The sequence below is a fragment of the Chelonia mydas genome, chromosome 8 (genome assembly GCF_015237465.2).
Source record: "Chelonia mydas isolate rCheMyd1 chromosome 8, rCheMyd1.pri.v2, whole genome shotgun sequence".
NCBI lineage: Eukaryota > Metazoa > Chordata > Testudines > Cheloniidae > Chelonia > Chelonia mydas.
This window is the reverse complement of record NC_057854.1, coordinates 28,529,995-28,551,840: the sequence shown is the minus strand read 5'-3', so window position 1 is coordinate 28,551,840 and position 21,846 is coordinate 28,529,995. Positions and strand designations below refer to the sequence as shown.

The 21,846-nt window shown below is 40.8% G+C and overlaps 1 protein-coding gene across 3 annotated transcripts in view; it reads right to left on the bottom strand.

The window, feature by feature from the left end:
• Positions 1–21,846, bottom strand: part of TENM2 (teneurin transmembrane protein 2) — an 832,723-nt gene that overhangs the window by 64,785 nt on the left and 746,092 nt on the right. For all 3 annotated transcript variants that reach the window (XM_043521038.1, XM_037906816.2, XM_043521040.1), the window contains one exon: positions 11,068–11,214. In XM_043521038.1, coding sequence (XP_043376973.1) covers positions 11,068–11,214 — 147 coding nt within the window. The remainder of the gene's footprint in view (positions 1–11,067; positions 11,215–21,846) is intronic.

Genomic DNA, 21,846 nt, shown 5'->3' with positions numbered 1-21,846 from the left:
CAAGAAACCCTCAGATCACCACACCTACCTTCATGAGTCCCACACATGTTTATCACACCACGTGGTGTACCCTCATTCAGTGCACTAAATACCCCAATAGCAACTATGTGGGGGAAACCAAACAATCACTACGCTCTCAAATGAACTCACACAGGAAAATTATAAGACAAAAACACCACAACACCTATGGGTGAACTCTTTTCACAAAGCAGTCATTCTATATCTGACCTATCAGTCCTCATCCTCAAAGGAAACCTGCACAACACTTTCAGAAGATGAGCCTGGAAGTTTAAATGCATAACTTTGCTAGACATTAAAAATCATGAACTGAATAGAGACACTGGATTTATGGCTTATTACAACAGTTTATAACCCACTAAATTCCCCTCAACTGCTCCCCCACCACTTTCCTCCCTATGAATGGTCCCTTGAAATATGTATTAACTACTTAAGCTAAACAATCTGTTCCATCTTGTATTTAGCAGTGACGCTCTGATTAAGTTTCCCAGACCTGAAGAAGAGCTCTGTATAAGCTCAAAAGCTTGTCTCTCTCACCAACAGAAGTTGTCCAGTAAAAGCTATTACCTCACCTACCTTTTCTCTCTACAAATCCACAAGACTTAAAGCTAAGTAGCTAAAAGAAAGAACAAAAATAAATATACACAATTATTTACAAGTAAATGTTGAGTGGAATTAGAGAATACAGACACAGGAGGGTTCCCTCCCAAATCACAAGCAGAAGAACAGGAACTGAAGATGTGGGCAGTCTGTGTCGATACTTATGCCATAGATTCACAGCACAAAGAGGCATAGCACACAGGTGCAAACCAATGGACACTGCAATTGAAGAATTTCCAGTCCCAGGAGCATGGAGTGCATGCACACCTACAGTGAATACCCACAGGGCCAGCGCTTAGAAGTACTACCTCTCCCCTTTATGCCCAACTGCTATGACTAAAATAAACAGGATAGAACTTTGTAGAGCATGCTCAGTGGAGGGCTCTCTGAGAGTTCACCAGAGCCAGGGTTTGGTGACCTTCAGAGTATTATTCCAGGATTTCTTCAGTTAGGGTGTTTTGCTAAATATTTCTAAAAAAGGTTAGGGAGAGAAGGATGCAGCTACTAAGAGTCCTAAAGGCAGAAGTCTCTTTGAGGACTGTAAGGGCAAATTATGTAGTTTGTAGTAATTTGTGAAGCATCAATATGCCAAAGTGAATGGGGCCATTATAGTGAGAGATGGAAAAGGCCTGTCAGATTATCAAAAAACTTGTCCTTTTCCCTGGAAATGCAGGATTATTTCCTACAGCATATTTTTCTAGCACAAGTCCCATAGTATAGTGTGACCCTCTCCCCAGGGAGACTATTCCACAGACTTATACCTCTGACTGTCAAGAAGTTTTATCTTCAGATTCAGCCTAAATGTTCACTTTCATAACTAGAACCTGTTACTGCTAATTATACCCGCATGAATTGTACTAAATAATTCCTCCCCATCCTTGATGTTAACATGTCAAACTTTTACAGACTGGCATTTCCCCCATTAGATGGTGCTTAACCAAGCTGAAGAAATGTTTGTACACAATTACATGGATTTATATGATTCCATTTTAAGCCCTGACAAAGGCCTCTTGTGGGCCAGTCAGAATGCTCTGAGAACTGCAAACCTAACTCAGAGGACAGGCTATATTTCAGAAGACTGTAAGCCGTGACCTATGGTAAGGAACAGTATGGTCCCAAGAAGAGCCCCCCCTCCCCCGCAGGTGCAATGTTTCTTGGAGTACAGGAAAAGCTCCCCCAGCAAGCGGTTAGCTCTGCAGGTCAGTGGGGAGTGGGTAGGGCCACTGAGCTACACCTTCTTTGCCTACTTTGAGGACTTTAGTTCTGATGATGGCAATAGATTCACAGGGATCATGTACTCAGAGGAAAACAATGTCTATTATTGTGCTAAGGAGCAAAAGGTGGAGGGAGGAAGAGAAGGCTGGGGAGCTATTACCTGAATATTTTTTAACTTGTGCCCTCTAACTTAATCATGCTTCTGACCCAACTATGTCCACAGCACCTGGGTCATCTTTGAGAATTTGGAAGACATGTTGAGTGCTCACCTCGAAATTCACACTCCAAACCCACACCCCCTTGGCGCACAGGAGACCTAGAGAGCTATAACCAAAACCAATCTTTAAAACAAACAAACAAACAAACGTGCACTCAACTGCAACTTGTGCCTGGGCACCCAAGGGGTACCGTACCTGTGCAAGCTTTGGCACCTGTAGGCCTTAATTTCCCTGCCTTGGTTTCCCCAATCGCTTGCATGAGTATAATAATATATAGTTACCTACTCCACAGGGCTATTATGAGGATCAGTTAGTTAATGTTTAGAATATGCTTTGAAGATGCCATATGCGCAAGTCACTTTATTAAGTTTAAACACACACACAAGCATGCACACACAGATTCACTGGCTCTTGCTAAACTTTTTCAAAAGCCATCTTTGACAGAGATGCCACACTGAAGTTTATTAAAAGTTTCCGCAATATTTCTCCACCAAAACGATCAATAACAGATTTCAAGTATTCAGTACATCAGATAGTCTAAAGATGACTATGTGCGCTATGTCCATTGTATTGACTCTGGGGAGTCTTTCTGTTCCCAAAGTATTGTGGGTATTTGTATTGAGAACCTCATAAAATCTTTTGTCTGTGCTGAATTAGAGACCCCTGCTGAGGCAATGCTTGTTGAGGCAAGCTAAAGTACATGATTTGCTTTTGTGCTGTGAAATACTTGTATTATCTTAAATGTCACAAGCCTGATGCAGTATCAAATCACAGGATTCACAGTTCTCTAAAAGCAAAGCTTGTCCAAATGCTTATTTCAGCAAGGCAAGTTTCATTTAATTTCAGAAATGACGTTTTCTAAGCAAACTCAAATACACAACCTTTCAATAGGTCAAATACACTGCCCAGAATGTTGTATTGTTCCAGAAATGCATTTCATCCTTGAACTGAAGAAAACCTCACATTGGAGCAGATAACTCACTTTCTCTTGTTCACTATCTTTAGTCTATTGTGCCAAGCAGAATTAACACTGACTGCATTTCATAGTGAGCGCTACAGCTGTACAGTAACATATCGAGGGACAAAATATGCCCTCTGAGAAGCGCACAACTCTGCGAAGCCCACTGGAATGGTGTGTGCATGTATCCAGGGGCAGAAGTTCGCCCTGAGTCACCAAACTAGAACTAAGTTGGGAAGGGATTTATAAAAGAAAAGAAGTAGAAGAAACTCCTGGTTTGTCCAGCAAACAGTGTGGATTCAATTCTATTCTATTCTACTTAACATTTATACTCCATCTGTTGTGATTTGGGGTTTTTTCTTCAATGCCTTTGGAGAATTAAGCTTTTGGATGAAGTGTGTTCTGTGAGGAAATATAACCAGTGGTAGGGCACAGTCAGTTTTGGGGTTTTCTGATTACTCCTATTCTCTGTACCCCTATTCCAATCCAAAGCAAATTTACCATAAAAGTCTAATGGATGCAGAAGCTCAGCTTTTAAAGAAAGCAGCAGAAGGCAACAAGTTGGGGTGACTCCCTCATTTGGAACTCACTTCCTGGCCAGAGACAGAATCTAGCCAGCGCTGAGGCTTTATGTAAGCCTCTCTTCCCACTCCTATAATATTTTGCTTTGCATTTGATTAATTGATTTTATTTTGTCCATTTTGTTTTTCCTCTCTGCAATGGCAGCGCTTAAGTGCCTTGGCAGTAAGAGCTATAAAAGGAATAAAATAAATATAAAAGGATATGGAAAGTTAAGGGTTAAATTATGGCTCCAAGAGCCAGTCAAATACTTGGGGGTATAGCCTAGAATGTAGCATGTAAATTGTGGTTGAGGGAACTGTTATGCCAGCATAAAGCCCCTAGGAGGCTGGGGATGGTGGTGGAAATGGGAGCCCACTGTAAAGCAGCACTTTCTACAGCTGTGGACCATGTTTAGTATGCTCTCTTTAGCCTCCTCTCCCCTGGTGGGAGGTGATCCCCTTGCCAGAAATGGAGTACAGCGAGCAGTGCTAGATACCGTTCCATCCAGCTCAGAGTGCAGGGAATACAAGCATTGTGGCCGCCTCTTGCATGGGTGCAGACGAGGAAAGGAGTATCTCTGTTCTCCCCTGTCTTGCTCACCTGCTCACAGCAGACACAATTTGGCATCACAGAAGAAAAGCTCTGGCGGGCTTAGACATACAAAGCAGCGTTAGACGTCTGCAAGCAATATGACAAAAAAGAAGACTAAAGGCAAGAATGCAGATCCAAGTAAGAGGAGTTTAGGGGAACGGGAGAGAAGAGAAGATCTTGGGGAGAGCAGCCCTGGGAAGGAGAGAACCTCTGGAAAAAGTAAGAGCTGTTTTTGGCTCAGACAGGGAGAGAGTTCTCACTTACTAGGCCGTGCGATACAAAAGATTTTAGAGTTTAGTGGACAGTCAGCAGTCATGATGGGCCTCAAAGCTAACTTGATTCTCATTGCTTCACTGATCCCTGCCAACTGCACTGGGACACTTCCAGACTACAGAGAGCAGAGCACAATGAAAACATATCCATTTTCTCACTCAGGCATTAGTGGGTATTTAACATTTGAGAGCACTCTTCATACAACATTTGCTGTTTATTTGTTCAGCATTTTATGGGCACCAAATAATAATCATAATAAAAAATAAAATCCCAACAAACCCAGAAACAACAAACCAGCACAGAAGTGACTGAAACAACACAGAGGCTAAAGAGCTGTTCCAGTATTTTGTACTTACACAAGGATTTGCATTTTACAAGCATTTTACAAACATTAGCAAAATAATCCTCACTGTCTTCCTGTGTGGTACATACACATTATCATCCTCCTCTTACAAACAGGGAAACTAAGCTAAGGCCAGCACTTTCAAACTTGGGTGCCTAAATCCTCAAGAGTTCATACAATGCCTGGAGTTTACAAGGAGTAAAATCCCAAACTCTCCAGAGACCATTCAAATTTTTGAAGTACCACAAGGCAAAGGAAAACAGACAAGAATGTTCTGCTAGCTGCTGCAGCACAGTGTTTTACACTGAGTCCCCGGGGAGCAAGCCTCCCACTCTAGGTCGACAGAGTTGGGCTAGCAGGGTTTGCACTAGTGCTCAAAAAACAGCTATGCAGACAGCACTTTGAAGTTGCAGCTTGGGCTGGAGCTTGGGCTCTGAAGCCTATGGAGCAGGGTGGGGCTCAGAGCCTGAACTCCAGCCTGAGCCACAACTTCAAAGTACTGTCTACACAGCTATTTTTAGAGCACTAGCATGAGCTCCGCTTCCCCAGGTCTGTCAATCTGGGCTTGAGCTTGCTCCAAATTGTTGTGTTGACATATCCAAAGCAAGTCAGCAGCAAGGCTGGGAACAGAACCCACAAGTCCTGACTCCCAGTCCCCTGATATAAACACTAAACAATGCTCAGTGCTGCTCCCATGCAAATCCCACGAAAGCACTCAGTGACTGTTTTGTGTGCTTGGAATAATTCCTGCAGAAAACTGGTGCCCAAAACCAAAAATTAATTTTGGCAGAATGATGGACAAATTTTCCACTTCACTCACGGCCTCTGCACCACTTGAGTCCCCTAAAACAAAGGAATTTCACCCAGCATGAATACGTGTAGAAATATACACAGAAAATAATTTTGTCTCGATATTTGAAATGTCAGATTCTAGGATGAAAATGGGCACTGTTTTCTACCAATGGTTTCACTGCGTGTTTCAGAGAATGCCTTATTGTGGAAAGTCTTGAACTAGAAAATGAGAGGAGGTTGTAGCATTTTGTGGCAAGGATAATGCACATCAAGGAAGTTAACACCACTTCACCTGCCTGCATTTTGACAAGGCTACCTTAGCCTGTCTCATACTGGGAACTAGTTGCTTTGGAGAAAGAGGGTGAGTTCTGCCTTCCATTACACTGACAATTTTGCTTCTAGGTGCTCTCTGGCAAGATATACACAGTTCACGTAGACTGTATTGATACACTATAACCACTTCAGAATTTAGAAGGATCCTAATTATCAGAAGTTTAAAAAATTGAAGAGGAAAGACACCATTGAATGGGCTCACATACAGTTCAACTGCTCACAGAACAGAGGAAGTCCAAAAGAAAAATTAATTTAAAAATAAATGTATCCTTCTGCCATCCCTGAAATTTTGTTTCTAATACCTAAACTTCGTACGTATAATCTTGAATAACTGTAATTCCCCCAAAATTAGAAAAGATGCTTAATAACTATTAAACTACTCAGGGCTTGATTAAGACGAGGATTAGATTTAAAAGTGGCCACAATGAGTGTTTTAATGGACTTCAAACATCTTCTTTTTAGATACCCAAAAGTACCACAATTTACAAAGATTTAAAAAGGGAGTTGGCCCCAGGAAAATCCTATCTGTTAACAGGCTTCTTCCTTAAACTCCCCCCCACAAAAAGCCCCCCTGGCTTTGAAACTTTTTTGACAAAGCTATCTGAGCATCACTGCAGATCTGAACAGGATCAGAGTAAACACCTGATTAAGCACATGTCTGAACTTGATCCATGACTAGTCAGGATAAAAATAGAAATATTTCCCAAGGCTACACTTGGAGTCTGTAGGAAAGCACTTAGAGTCCTTGAAAAGAAATACTGCTGAGAGACTTAGACCCTCCCTGGATCCCTACTGCACTTGTGTGATTAAGGGTCACAGAATTCCCATACTGATTGCAGGATATGGCAGTAAACCAGCAACAATCATGCACAACTCCCAACGAGACAGGGACCAATGTGCAACTTCTGGGAATAACACGCCTCACGGACAACTGAATTTAATCTCAAAAAGTTTAGGGAAACATCAGGTATAATCTTTTGTAGTTTGATTTTTCTCCTTGGAAAAAAAAATTAGAGCTCATGTTATGACTTAAATAGATTATAAAACAAAGGGTCAAATTCTGGTCCCAGTGGAGCCATTGGCAAAACTCCTACTGACATCAGTAAGATGTAGATTTGGCCCAACAACTTCAGATGTGACAAGGAAATCCAGCCAAGGTAAGGATGTGGGTCTAGCGAATAGCCATTCTACAGCGAGCCAGGTGCATTATAGTTCAATATCTTTCTCATGAGGAGCTGGGTATAACTAATTCTAGAAGTTAGACATAAGAAAACAAAATAAAAGGCACACATGTACTGAGAGAACTCATCAGGCATTGGACATAGAAAAAAACCACGGAAAAGTTACTAAATAACCCTATAGATTACACAAAATATGTTATATTCAAAGCGCCAAGCTTGCATGAGAGTCATGGACTACTTTTTATCTGAAGATAATCAGCCTCCAGCCATAAAATTATAAAAACGTTATGGTCACTTAATAGGCAAAAACTCAGATTGGTGTGATCACATTTTAAAAAGTTGAAGGGTGATCAGGAGCGAGACTACTTTAAACTTGTAGTCACACTGAGTTGAGAGTACAGGATAGTAAAAAATTGTGGGAGCTCGCATATAGGCCTTATAAATACACAGCTAGATGGATAGATGGATGAATGGATGCATGTGTGTGAAGGAGGCTTAGTGAACAGATGATGAGCATTGTATAACACAAGGATTGGCAACATTTGGCCCGCGGCCCGCCAGGGTAAGCCCCCTGGCGGGGTGGGCTGGTTTGTTTACCTGCCACATCAGCAGGTTCGGCCGACTGCAGCTCCCACTGCCCTCGGTTCACCGCTCCAGGCCAATGGGGGCTGTGGGAAGCGGTGCGGGCCAGTGGGAGCTGCGATCGGCTGAACCTGCGGATGTGGCAGGTAAACAAACCAGCCCAGCCTGCCAGGGGGCTTACCCTGGCGGGCCATGTGCCAAAGTTGCCGATCCCTGGTATAACAACACAGATAGAAGTGGGTAAGTGGATGGATTCTGAGTGGATGGATCTCCTCAAGCCTTCGTAGGAAAAAATCCTCTAGAATTTAATAAGGATGAAACCAACAGAGAGCAAGAATGATCTATTGGTTAAGGCACTGGACTGGGACTCAGGAGACCTAGGCTCTGTCATCAACTCCCTGGGTGACCTTGGAGAGGTCATGCAGTGCAGATTTTCAAACATATTCAGCTAGCCTTTCCAAAGTGCTCAGTACTTGCAATCAGGACCAGATTTTCAAAAGAATCCAGTTCCCATTTAGGCACTAAATGAAACAGCCAGAATTTCAAAACTGCACAGTAGCTAGGAGCTACTGAGCAATTTTGAAAATCTAGCTAAACTCTTTGGAAAATTCTGGCCCCAGTTGTGGGTGCTGAGTCCTTCTGATAATTATAATCTCAATCTTTCTAGCCCTCTGTTCCCCATCTGTAAAATGGGGATACTTATTTCTTTTTCCCACCCTCTGTCTTTCTTGTCTATATGGACTATAATCTCTTTGTGACAGGGATTGACTCTTACTGTCTCAGTGCCTACCGCAACAGTGCCTGGATCTTGGCTGGAACTTTTACAACATTACTGCAACATATAAATAAAATAAAATAACAATAATAGAGTTCTACAGAAATGTAATATGGTTCTATAGAGATTACTCTACATACAAACAGAATGTAATAGACTTATATCCTTATCAGTTTAACTATCCTATAAAATTCTATATAAGGGAAATAATTATTAAATTCTATAAGATGGTGAAAAACACAAAGAAAGGTTATAATTTTTTAATATATTCTATAGCATTTTTCTATACAGGCTAGATTGTGTTTGAGAACACAAAAGCAGATCCTTCCTCTCTAAACAACACTTTGCACATTTCCATCAGCTTATAGTAGATGACATAGAGCATTATAATCAATTACAACTGGTGACAAATGGAACAGATGAAGAGAACACAATGTTAGAAAATATTTGTATAGATTGAGTGTGCATGGGAGTGTTCAGAGGCCAGATGGTCTGCAAGTCTCATAAACCTCACATTTCCCACATGTAGAGGCAGTCTGCACCCTTTCCCCTTTGGCTATGATTAAGATGAATTAACAATCACACTTCTTGCTAGTGATGATTAATATTATATTCCTGTCATTTCACATATGCATTGTATATATTTTCAGACTTTAATGGGCTAGTATTTGCTCTCTGTGAGCAAAGTCGTTGAGGCTTGTAATTCTTAAATTGGGGTGATTGGTTGAATGGTCTCACAAGAGCCAAAGGATTTCCCCCCACTGCCCGCATGTCTGTTTTACATGTGTAATATACCCTAGGTTAAACATGTAAATAAACAAAGACAGTGAAATCATTCTCCCTACTAATTTTTTAAAGCTCTTATTCCATTATTATTACCATTTCTTTCAAAAATCACTTTTGGTTTTGGGGAGAATTTCTAATTTTGCAATGTTGGCATAAAAACTAGTTCATTTTTTAATTTATGATGTTAAGTCACACAGTCGTATTACATAAGGTGGGTATTTTTATTTGTATGGTCATATGGCAAGAGCTATTTACAGGAGATAGCCCTGAGCTATGAAGTTTTGCAATGTTCAGATCCATGAGGTTGATTTGGTTCTTACAGAGTAAGGTAACAGCTGCCAAGCTGAGATTCAGATCCCAACTTTGACAACAACATTTGAGGGTGTTCAGATCTGGGTATGTGAGTGCAGAATTTGGCTCTACTGGCTAGGATTTCAAAAGAGGTCTTCACATTGTGGGTTAAGCGATTTTGAAAATCTTTCCTCAGCACTGAGCACTTGGAAATCTGACCCTGAGCTCTTCAGAAGATCTGGACCTAAGGGATTATAAATGCTGTTCAGTGTTTGGCTAACATTACTGAACTGAAAACCCCTTTTTTGGATTTGGGGGTTTAAAGCAATTTCTGTAAGCCTTAAATATTATATAAGAATAGGACACTCATCTTAAAGGCAATTTCATTGCTGAAGCAATCATCCAAAGAATAAAGAGTCTTCCTGAAGTTTTGGGAAATACCACAACCAAAACATTCTCTGCAGCTACTGCTCCAGAAGAAATACTTCATCAGTATACAACAGATGTGCTCTTTAAAATAAATGAGGTCCAACCAAAAGTAATAGACTGAAGAAAAGAAGCTACATGAAATATTTGGTTTTGATGAATGTCAGAAGAAAAGGAGAGAGCTGAAAAGCTTCTATGGCTGGCAATCAAAAGAAATATAGGGAACAATATGAGAAAGTTACTTCAGGAAAAACAAGACAGTTTCCAGGGATCCTTGTTTATTTAGCCTATCTGCTGCACCACAAATCTCAGCATTTTACAGATGGTAGAGGTCTTTTCTTCCTTTCCCATGGATGACTCAATGTATTTGTCAGGAGACTAGACATCCACATTGTACAGCTTTTGGGAACTTTTCTGCTCTAAGATTTACACTGAAAGTTTCTACAATAAAAGTTTCCAGAAAACAAGATGTACTGCAGCCCTCTTTGAAAACCATGTTGGACCAAATCCTGAAGTCCACAATCATAATTTACTTAATGTTAGTTTGCCTGGGTAAGGACAGAGCGAAAACTGAATAAAGACCTCCGGATGTAAATACAGATAGGTTTGTTCAGTCCTTTACAGCTCTGCATGTTGGCAGCAAAATACGACACAGTGAGCTATGACTTCTTATGTGGTTTTTGCATATGAGGACATGACCTTGGCTTCTGGCACAAAGGTGAATAAATGTTGCTGAATATCCTGCTAAATCAGCTATTACACTTCTGCACATATGCATAGAAGTGATTTTACAATTCACCAGGTGGCATGAGCTTGCATATCTGAGGGTAGGATCGAGGTCTAAGATTCTAGGCCATATTCATCACTGATGTAAACTCCACTGCCTGCAATGGGGTTTATACCAAGGTGGAATCTGGTCCTTTGTCTTCAAAAGGAGGCCTTTCAGGTCACACCATGCTTCCTCAAGGACACAGCTTTCTCCATCTCATTTGTTTCAAAGGAAATGTAACAACAGTATTGACAATAGTATGAGAGAGGGCCTTTCTGTAGTAAAGTGACTCATGACGAAAGTGCATATAACCCTCTGTTCTTTAGGGATTGGGAACTGGAAGACTTTTGCTCACCTCCCTCATTATCCTTGTTATCAGCACAGGAGGTTTCCATGGCAACATTGCATCCAGGCCCTCTCCAGCCGGTCTGGCAGACACACTGCCAGCTGTTCTGACCGAGCGTGCATCTCCCATTGCCATTGCACAAATCAGGGCAGCCATCTGGTTGAAGAAATGAAGAAGATAAGTACTAGAAATACTAATTTACATTAAGATTCTATGCTCTAGGCAGGTAAACAATACCACTGTGCATACAAAAAGCAGCTTCAGCTAGTGGGATAAATAAAAACCCTCACTGTTGCTGAGTGGGGAGGGGCATGGTAGGGAAAAAATTCATATTTAGCTCACACCTTCATAAAAAGTGTGCATTCAAGTGTCACATTCAAGTGATATGTAACTGGATCCCCCAAAACTTTAAGAACTTGGGTTAATTTTTAATTGTTATAGACATAATTGACAGTCTGCTGACATTTTATGCCCATTTTTATATAAAATAACTCCTCCATCCATATATATCTACATAGGAGAATTGTTTTAAAACAAAGATGGCAGCATGCCCTGTGTCTTTTCTATAGTGTATTATAGAATCCTCCAGAACTTCTTCTAACATAAAGTTGGAATATAAAGAACCTCCAGCAAAACTATTTCAAAAAAACCTCTCTCTTTAGAAGTCAGGTTTAAATGCCCACCTTTAAAAGACTTAACTATTACAAAGCCTATTCATGTCAGGATTTAGCATGTTATATTTTCCAGAGAGACACCTTAGCAGGGATATCCCATAAATAATATATAGTGTGATTGTCTTCAGCTGTGCTCTTATTTATTGTTAGTAGAGCTGAATTGGGAATGAAATATTCTACCCGGTAGGCTGCCTGTGTTTATCAACCAAATGTTCATGGATAATGGATACCTTAACTTGTCAATCTACTTCCCATAGGTGAAACTGTCACAGTAGGTAGAACTGTACCTGGCCTGAATACCTATTGAAAATAAACAGACAGAATTCCCATTGACGGGAATGAAAGGGTGAGAACGGAGAGAAAGGAAGAAGGGGGGAAGCCTTCACGGCCTGATACACACGTGGTGGCAATAGTTCTTCACTACACTATTTACTCCACATCTGAGCCATTCCAGTAACTCCTCATTTGAGAAGGCTGAAGAGTCAGGCAACAAACCTCTCTCACATGTTGCAAACCGACTGAGGGAGGGTGGCATAAACAGGAGAGAGAGGACAGAATTGCCACAACTAGAGGTAGAAAAAATGATCTGATCTACAGTGGAAACAGGATCATTGTGCTTTAAACCCTCTCACTGAGGTTTGAAATCCAATCTCCTAATCTTGCTGTCTACATAATTGTCATAGAACACTGAGTAATTGCTCCTGGTATTGAATCTTATTGCTGCAGGAATCAGGCAGCAAGTTTCCCCCTATATACAGTTTTGCAGACCAGGCTATGTACATCATGGGGCTCTCTCACCTTCCTCTGGAGGATCACATACTGGCTATTACTGGAAGGAGGACTTGAAGGACCAGTGGTTTGATCTGGCAGAGCAAATCATGCTTCTATGTTAATTTTAATTCTCCATAACCTTAGTCCAAATAATCCGAGGATAAACTGATCTCAGAAGAACCTTTCAAACTCATCCACAGGATGCATCAGGGAAGGTTTCCTTTTCCTGGATAGCAGTGGGCTAGTAGATTGTTTCTTGTGGCAAACTGTATTCTCAGTCTGGGGCCAGCCTTGACGTCTGGCCTGCAGCAGTACTCTTGGATCTTCCTGGGAGAATATGTGTGGAACAGCATATGTTAGGTCTCTCTGTATTTGCCACACTGACCCAGAACTGTGACTGTTAATAAATGGATTATTCCACTCCCATGTCCAAATTGGTACAAGGGCACAGTGAAATTGACTAACTATCCTAGCAAAGCATGGCTGTTCCTTATATTAGAAAACAGTGAGGGATTTACTTGGCACCATTCATCTTTAGATCTGCATATTTTTGTATGTTTCTTTTACATTTTTTTTTTCATTTGAACAGAGAGCTTGTGAAAGATCCTGGCTTGAGAGCTCTGGACACTAAAGTCCTGTGTTCATCCACAGACCAGATCCATTACAGGTGGTAGCAGTCAAAGTTTCTACACGCTGTCCCGCCACTGTGCTTGAACCCTGATCACTTCAAGCAGTTAAATGGGAGTTCAGTCTCCATGCCCACTCAGTGCTTGGCCTCTCTGCTGAGATTGCCAATAAGAATGTAAACTATGGTGTGTTTTGTGATGTGGCTACCTGTTTTTGTGGATAGGGCTAAGACCATTAAACTCATTCTATGTAGACAAGCTATCAGCAGATACTAAGAAGCCCCATGAGTTTTCTTCCAAGGCTGCTATTGTGTATTTAAACTACACAATGCCCCCTTCACTTGAAAGAAAGGTTATTTTTGCATTACAGATCTTAGCAGCAATATATGAAATATTTTGAAGGCATTTTATTTTATCTTTGGCTTGTCATGTTGTTTGAGTGACTAAAATGATAATGCATCAAGGGAGGCATCATGCTGTAAGACAAATGATTTGTTTTAAATGTAAAATGAACATTAATTGTGAATACCTACTCAGGGTTTGCTTTTTGTGGGGGAACTGGAGAGAGAGATAAACACATCACAGTAGCAGGTTTGCTCCACAACATATGAGCAAGATGAAAACATGAACAGTAGGGAGCCAGCATAATCTCTGAAAAGTTTTAGGTGCAGCTGGGAATTAATGGACATGACTTTGCTTTCAGCTTGAAGAGTGAAGGAAGCAGCACTAGTGCAGGCATGATGTTGCTAGGAAACACTTTGCCACCACTGTAGAGTTCATTCAATTTGTGGCCTTCCAAAGAGAGACTTTGTGTTCCAGTAACGTAAAAAACAGCTTACATTTAAAAAAAGCAAAAAAGCAAAAAAGCTAGCACATAATTAGGTCACAATGAGATCTAATTATTTTTGGCAATGATTTTTTTCTTTAAAAAGCTGTTAAAATGATGAATGTATTTAGCTCTGGAAAATGGCTTATGTTGAAGTGAATAAGCAGGTAGTGGCTACTTTGGATTTTTACAAAAATGTACAAAAAGGCACTTAAAAATTATCTCCAAATAAATACTTACATGACAGGAGAGCCATTATGGTCTGTTAGGCAAAAAGTGGTTCTAAGAGCCTGTTTACACAATAGACCAAAACATCTCCATTTTGAGCTACAGAGTAAATAATCAGCTTTCTAAAAAAAGGTCTAAAAAAGGTTTCAACTACATTTGTACAACAAACTTTTACGTAGGTCTAAAATACCTGTTTTTAAAAACTTCCTAACTGTGCATTTGCATAATGATTGAAGCCGATACTGCCAGTCTATTACTCAGGGCATGTCTAGGCTGCGATCAGAGGTGTGACTGCAGCACTTGTAGACATACCTCAGCTAGCTTTGATCTAGCTATCTCAAATGACAATAGCAGTGAAGCCATGGCAGCACCGGCTAGCCACTCAAGTCAAGGTATAGTCAAGGTCCTAGATGGGGTTGAAAGGCCAGTGCTGCTATTGTTATTTGAGCTAGCTGGATCAAAGCAAGATTGGGCATGTGCAGGGGTCACAATGCAGATTGCCGTGCAGACATACCCTCAATATTTGTACTTGGCTAGCAGGGCTTGAAGCTTTTTGTCAAGCCACCTTGAAGAATGATAATCAAGCCCCGCCAAATGAAGTAATGTTAAGACTCGGATACAAAGCAAGATCCCAATCTTGCAAATATTCACTACAGGTCACAGTACTTTCTTCAGTGTGAGTGCTCGTGGAAGTAAGCACTGCTCCCAGCACTAAGTGATTGGGCACGAAAAGCTTGAACAGAATCTGCTACTCTCACTCACACTGAATAATGCATGACTCCTTGGGTAGTACTAATGAAATTAGTGAGGCTATTGAAGGATTAATATTCCTCTCAACGAGAGTAAGAATATCAGAATCTAGCCCTGAGAACAAATTCACTGCTGCATGGGGACTGCGGAGCTATAGTCCTGAGAAAGGGCCTGTCATCGTTGAGAAGACAGGTAGAGATATTCCTAGTGAGCAGAATATTCCTTCTTATCTTTTCTGTAACGTTTAATGGAAAATGTCAAAAAGTAAGCTAAAAAACTCAGGATATAGTGCCTGTTTAAAGTGTCAGATTGACAGCTCTGGAATCTAACGGCCTATTTATCCACAGAACGGGCACAGCATGGGCAACAACAATGCAAGTTTCTCACTTCTCCAGCAGCATATCTCAAGGTAACTTGGAGAGACTGCCTCTGTGGGTGAGAAAGGAGCTCAGTCTTATGCCCTTTCAGTCCATGGCTTGCCTATAGGAATGTTACAAGGGGGGAAAGGGGTAAGTGTGTGCACACAGGGAGAATTGCCTTAAGATGTTATTTAAGAGAGTTTTGGGGGGAGGGGGATTTCACAGTTAATAATATCAAGAAACGTTTCACCATTCTTGACAAAATAACGGATCAATGTTGTGAGAGGAACAGGATGAGAGTGAGAGCGGATTTTGAGATTAAAATCAAGCACATCTTGGAACATACTGAAACATCCCTCCTCCTCACTACAGACAGACACACTTACACACATGTGTAAGTGGAAGGAGAACACTGGGAGAGGGAGGTAAAGAAAAAGAGAAAGCAAAACCAGAATGTCTCTGCTTGATTTTAGAGTCTGACGCAAAAACTGTGTGTTCCACAAGGCTGAGAGTCTGTGATGCTTTATAAATTACTCAATGAAAAAAAATTCCGTATAATCTTATCACTTCAGAATTGTGAGTCTGTAGCGGGGTAGACACCTGCTCCTGCCCTGAGAAGCTTAGAACAGCCCAGGAGAGGGCTGTGGCTGGGGCAAGCAGACCAGCCTGAGTAGGGAAGTAGGCTCAGCTGGGGCCACGCGCCAATTAGGGCTCAGCTGGCCTTATAAGTAGGCAGTGAGCTAGGAGCTCACTCTCTCTTTCCTTTGGAGAGGGAGGGATCTGGCTGCAGGGAGCAGAGAGTACCTAGATTGGTGCAGGGCTGGGGAAAGGCCAAGGGAGCTGGGGAACTCCAGCCAGGAAAATCCCAGGCTGCGGCCTAGTAGAAGGCCAGGCAGGTACGGGGGTTGCAAAGGGGGCAGCCCACAGGAAGGCTGAGGCAGCAGGTCCAAACCCCTCCTTGCCAGTGATGAGTGGCTTTTACACTGCAGTCTGTCCCCGATACAAGCGCTAGTTGGTGACTGGCAGTAGCCTTACAGTGAGACAAGGTGGGGACAGTGGGTGCAGGGTCCCCTGAGGGGGGGGGAACCCTGAGAGACAGTGGGTGTACTGCCAGGGGGCGGGCAACCATCCAAGAGACAAGGGGCACCGGGTCTGGGAGGGACGCGGGGCCAGCGGTAAGGCGGATCACTGACCTGCAGAGGGCTCTCCGGAGCCTAGTGAGCTAATTCCCAACGAAGACTAGCAGAAGGCGCCGGAGGGGTGAGTCCACTCCCTTACAGAGACTAATCCTTAATGTCTGGTGTCACTTTCTTTCTATCTTAGGGTTTTCCATGGCAACCACCACCAAAGTCTCTAAAGCGCTTCCCAAGTAAATTAGATGGGCACAGCAAATTCCTTGGAGGACTTCACTGAGTCCTCTGCTCTTCATTGGTTGGACAAGGATTAGATATACTTAACTTGCTCATAGTCAACAAGGCTATTTCTTGGCAAGATACTTTTTTACTACATCTACATTGGCAAGTAGTATCAGATCATTGAATCCTACGGGAATCATCAGGTACATCTTGAGAACAATCTTGTAACTCTTAACTGCACCAGTCAGTAATTTAATAAATACTTTACGAATATATCATTGTCCCAGGGACTTTATATTCTCTAGATACCCATACTGCTTGGTAATGAATTAGAATTGCTTCAGTCACACTTCCTAGGCCAGTTTCAACACAAACATGACCATAGCACTCCAAACAAGAGAAACCTGGCTGATATGCACTATCTATGGAATTAGGATCAAAACATGACCAGCTAATTACTTAAGACAAATACTAAATAACATATAGAAGCTTTTTTATCAAAATAATTGATTATGAGCTCCTTGTAGCAGGAACTGATCTTTCTTGCCTTTCTGAAAAGCACACAGCACAAAGTAGGGGCTACTACAGAAATATAAATAATACATACAACAATAAAAAATTAAGAACACCACCACCATTAATAATACAAAGAGCTACAGAACTTTAACATTTGCAATTAACTCTTTCTATTTCCTATATGCTATTATGATTAAACATTTATACTGGAATAGTACCTTGACACCAATCAGGTCAGGGCCTCACTGTGGTAGGTGCTATAGAAAATGAGAATTCCAGCCCTAAAGAGCTTACAATCCAAAAGAAAAGAGATACTTAGAATGTAAGCTCTTTGTTATATGTTTGTACAGCACCTTCAGCTATGGGGCCCTGGTCCATAACGGGGGCTACTAGGAACTACTGCGATACAAATAATTATTAATAAATATTGGATGAGACAAAAGTAGATGGGGATCTATAATAATTAATCAGAATATTGTAAATGTCACAATTTACATTTCCTGTATTCACAGTCAATGAAATTCATCTCTGTGTGGAGGGCCAGTGCAAAATCTATGCAGCACTTAAGCTTATTTTGTAGACAAATATAGGACTTAAATAATGCAGTGACCCTGCAGACAGGTGAAATTCATCCAGATTGCATTGCAGAATTATAATAAACAGTGAACAAAGCCATCCCTGTTATTTATGTGCTTATTTTCAAGTTATAAATACAGTGAAAACCACATTGGGGATAAATCGTCATCAGTGATTCACTGCACATTTAAACTAAGCAGCGATGGTGCTCAGTAAATTTATTTGCTGTATATAGGCACTCTAGGGAAAACTTCAACCCAGTTTTAGATGAATGTCTGCCCAAAACAACTCCCCCTGTCATCTGAGTGATATTAAAGAATACCATGTATGCGCACATTTGTACACACAAATAAAAGTTATCCTTGGCATGAACTAGTTTTAAACTTAGTGAAACTGAAAATAGTTTGTCACACTCTGGATAGAAGGTCAAAGTCCAAATTCATGCTGACTGCTTCACTTGGATTTTCTATCTGAACCTTGATCCCATCTATAATCAGTAGCACTCCCTGTTTTGATAGGGCCAGACACCTTGGAAGGGAAAGGAGGGAGAGTGGAGCATACAGGGAAAATCAAAGTCTGAAAAACTCTTCCCAAATGGGCAAGACTCATCTATTTGCTCTTTTTCCAAATTTCTAAAAGTTTACAATAATAAGCACATTTTATTTTTTTTTAAACAGAGAAAAAGGGGAAAGACGACATGTAGAAAGAAATAGCGAAGGACAAACAGGGCAATCTTTCTGTCTACCTATCCAGGCACTTACATGGGCCTCATCACCATAGTATTGGAGTGGCTCACAATGATCTATGGATTTGATCTTCACAGAACCCCTATGAGATAAAGCAGTATTATACGTATCTCACAGATGGAGAATTGAGGCCCAAGTGCACACAGGGTGTCTGTGGATGGAGCTGGGAATTGAACGTAGATCTTCCGAGTCCCAGTCCAGTGCCCAGTCTACTAGACAATCAAATCATGGCTTTCTCCTCTATCTCCTCCACATGACATGGGATTGCTTGGAGACAGAAGGGATTCCCCTGGCCTTTCCCCACTTAGTGACCCCACCATGATGGTAAAGCATTTATTTGGTCCATAAAATCACTTCAACATGGGAGAAACTAATTAGGTCATCTGGGCTCTGATTGAAAGCCCTCTGTAGTCAATGGGAGTCTATCCAGTGACTTCATGACCATTGGATCAGCCACCCAATCATTCCCCTTGCACTGTACAGTCCAGTTTTAAATCACTCATGTGATGGAGTTTACCCCACTTCCAGGATGAAAGTATCTTTATTGCATTTAAATTGGCAGTCTAATAGAGCTATGATATTGGGTGCAAATTCTTGTATTTAACACAGCTACAACTAATGTGAAGAAGGAAAATAAAAACAAAAAAAAACCCAACTACCACCTAATTTGACGAACTTCCACCTCTACCTGTTCCTCTAAAAATTGTGTTTAAAATCTCAACCAAAGTACAGCTGAAATAAACAGAATGGGTAATATGCAAAAGGAATACAGGGTATGGCAGTGCCTAAGGAATGTATAGAAATGCCACAAAGGTAATCAAGGCAATAGTCTGTTTCATTTGGCTTTTGGATGATAATCAGATTGTTTTTGTATTTTGTGCTGTTTCCTTCAATGAGCTACTGATATTCCCATTGCCGTCTAGCAAATAATGAATGAGGTGCCAAGGAGTATGGAAATCAGAGCATGACTTTGATTTCTTATCTGTTATTTTTAACCATCCAATTCCTACACCCACAGGGCATAGTTAAAGCCAAAGGAGAGGCATAAAAATACAAATGACAGATAGTAGAGATGTAGGCACTGACCAGTTATTTACTGCATGGTTAGTGTTTGATCTTTTAACTAAACTGAAATCAGTTTATAACAATAAATAACAAAATGCTTTTTTAACCATACAAATATTGAAAAGCTAATGAAGTCACTAAACAGTTCTCCCATACATTGTACAAATAAAGAAATAGCTAAACTAAGCATAAACAAACATTTTGCTAATGAGTGAGGATGTGAAAAATGAAATTGACTCAAAAATTAAACTGATTAGTTGACTTTCATTGCACAAGCTGAAGAGATGCAAAGGGCAAGCAAGAAGCATCAACAACCTTGAATACTTAACATAAAAATGGCCATACTGTGTCAGACTGATGGTCCATCTAGCCCAGTATCCTGTCTCTGACAGTGCCCAAAGCCAGATGATTCTGGCAGTTGGAGATTTAGGGACACCCAGAGCATGGGGTGGTGTCCATGACTATCTTGGGTGATAGCCATTGAGGGACCTATCCTCCATGAACGTATATAATTCTTTTTTGAACTCAGTTATACTTTTGACCTTCACAACAACCCATGGTACAGGTTTACTGTGCGTTGTGGGAAGAAGTATTTCCTGTTTGTTTGTTTGTTTTTTAAAACTGCTATTAATTTCATTGGGTGACCCACTAGTTCTTGTGTTAATGAACTTTCTCCAGACCATTTATTCATATTCACTTTCTTCAGATCATTCATGATTTTATAGACCCCTATCATATCCCCCTTTTAGTCTGCTCTTTTCTAAGCTGAACAAGTTTCTGTCTTTTGAATCTCTCCTTGTATGGAACTTGTTCCGTACCCTTAATCACTTTTCTTGCCCTTCTCTGCATCTTTTCCAATTCTAATATATCTTTTTTGAGATGGGGTGACCAGAACTGCATGCAGCATTTAAGGTGTGGGTGTACCAAGGATTTATATAGTGGCATTATGACATTTCCTGTTTTACTACCTATTCCCTTCCTAATTGTTCCTTTTGGTTAACTTAATTGACTCCGCTGCACAGTACGCGGATGTTTTTAGAGAACTATTCACAATGACAACAAGATCTCTTTCTTGAATGGTAACAGTTAATTTAGATCCCATGATTTTGTATGTATAGATGGGATTTTTTCCAATGTGCATTGCTTTGCATTTACCAACATTAAATTTCATCTACCATTTTGTGGCTGAGTTACCTAATTTACTGAGATCCCTTTGTAACTCTTCACAGTCAGCTTTGGACTTAACTATATTGAGGAATTTTGTATCAGCTGCAAATTTTGCCACCTCACTTTTCAGATAATTTATGAATATGTTGAACAGCACAGGTCCCAGTACAGAACCTTGGGCATCCTGCTATTTACCTCTCTCCATTGTGAAAACTGACCATTTACTCCTATCCTTTGTTGCATATCTTTTAACCAGTTACTGATACATGAGAGGACTTTCCCTCTTGTCCTATGACTGATTAATTTGCCAAAGACCGTTTGGAGAGGGTCCTTGTCAAAGGATTTCTGAAAGTACAAGTATACGATATTGACTAGATCACCCTCGTCCACATGTTTGTGAACTACCTCAAAGACCTCTAATAGATCAGTAAGGTATGATTTTTCCCTTACAGAAGACATGTTGACTCTTCCCCAATACATATTATGTTTATCCATGTGTCTGCTAATTTTGTTCTTTACTATAGTTTTAAGCAATTTTCCTGGTACTGAAGTTAGACTTACTTGTCTGTAATTGCCAGGGTCGCCTTTGGAGCCTTTTTAAAAAATCGGCCTTACATTAGCTAACCCCCAACCATCTGGTACAGTGGCTGATTTAAGCGATAAGTTACATACACCAGTTCTGCAGTTTTATATTTAAGTTCAGAACCCTTGGTAAATACCATCTGGTCCTAGTGACTTGTTACTGGTTAATTTCTCAATTTGTCTCAAAACCTTGTCTATTGACACCTCAATCTGGGACAGTTCCTCAGATTTGTCACCTAAAAAGAATGTGACAAGTGTGGGGATCTCTCTCATATCTTCTGCAGTGAAGACCAATGCAAAGAATTAATTTAGCTTCTCCACAAGAGTCTTATCTTCCTTAAGTGCTCCTTTAGCACCTCAATCATACAGTGGCCCCACTGTTTGGCAGACTTCCTTCTTCTGATGTACTTAATTTTTTTTTTTTTTGATGTAAGTTTTTGTATCCTTAGCTAATTGTTCTTCAAATTCTTTTTTTGGCCTTCCTTATTATGCTTTTACACTTGACTTTCCAGAGTTTATGCTCTTTTCTATTATCCTCACTAGGATT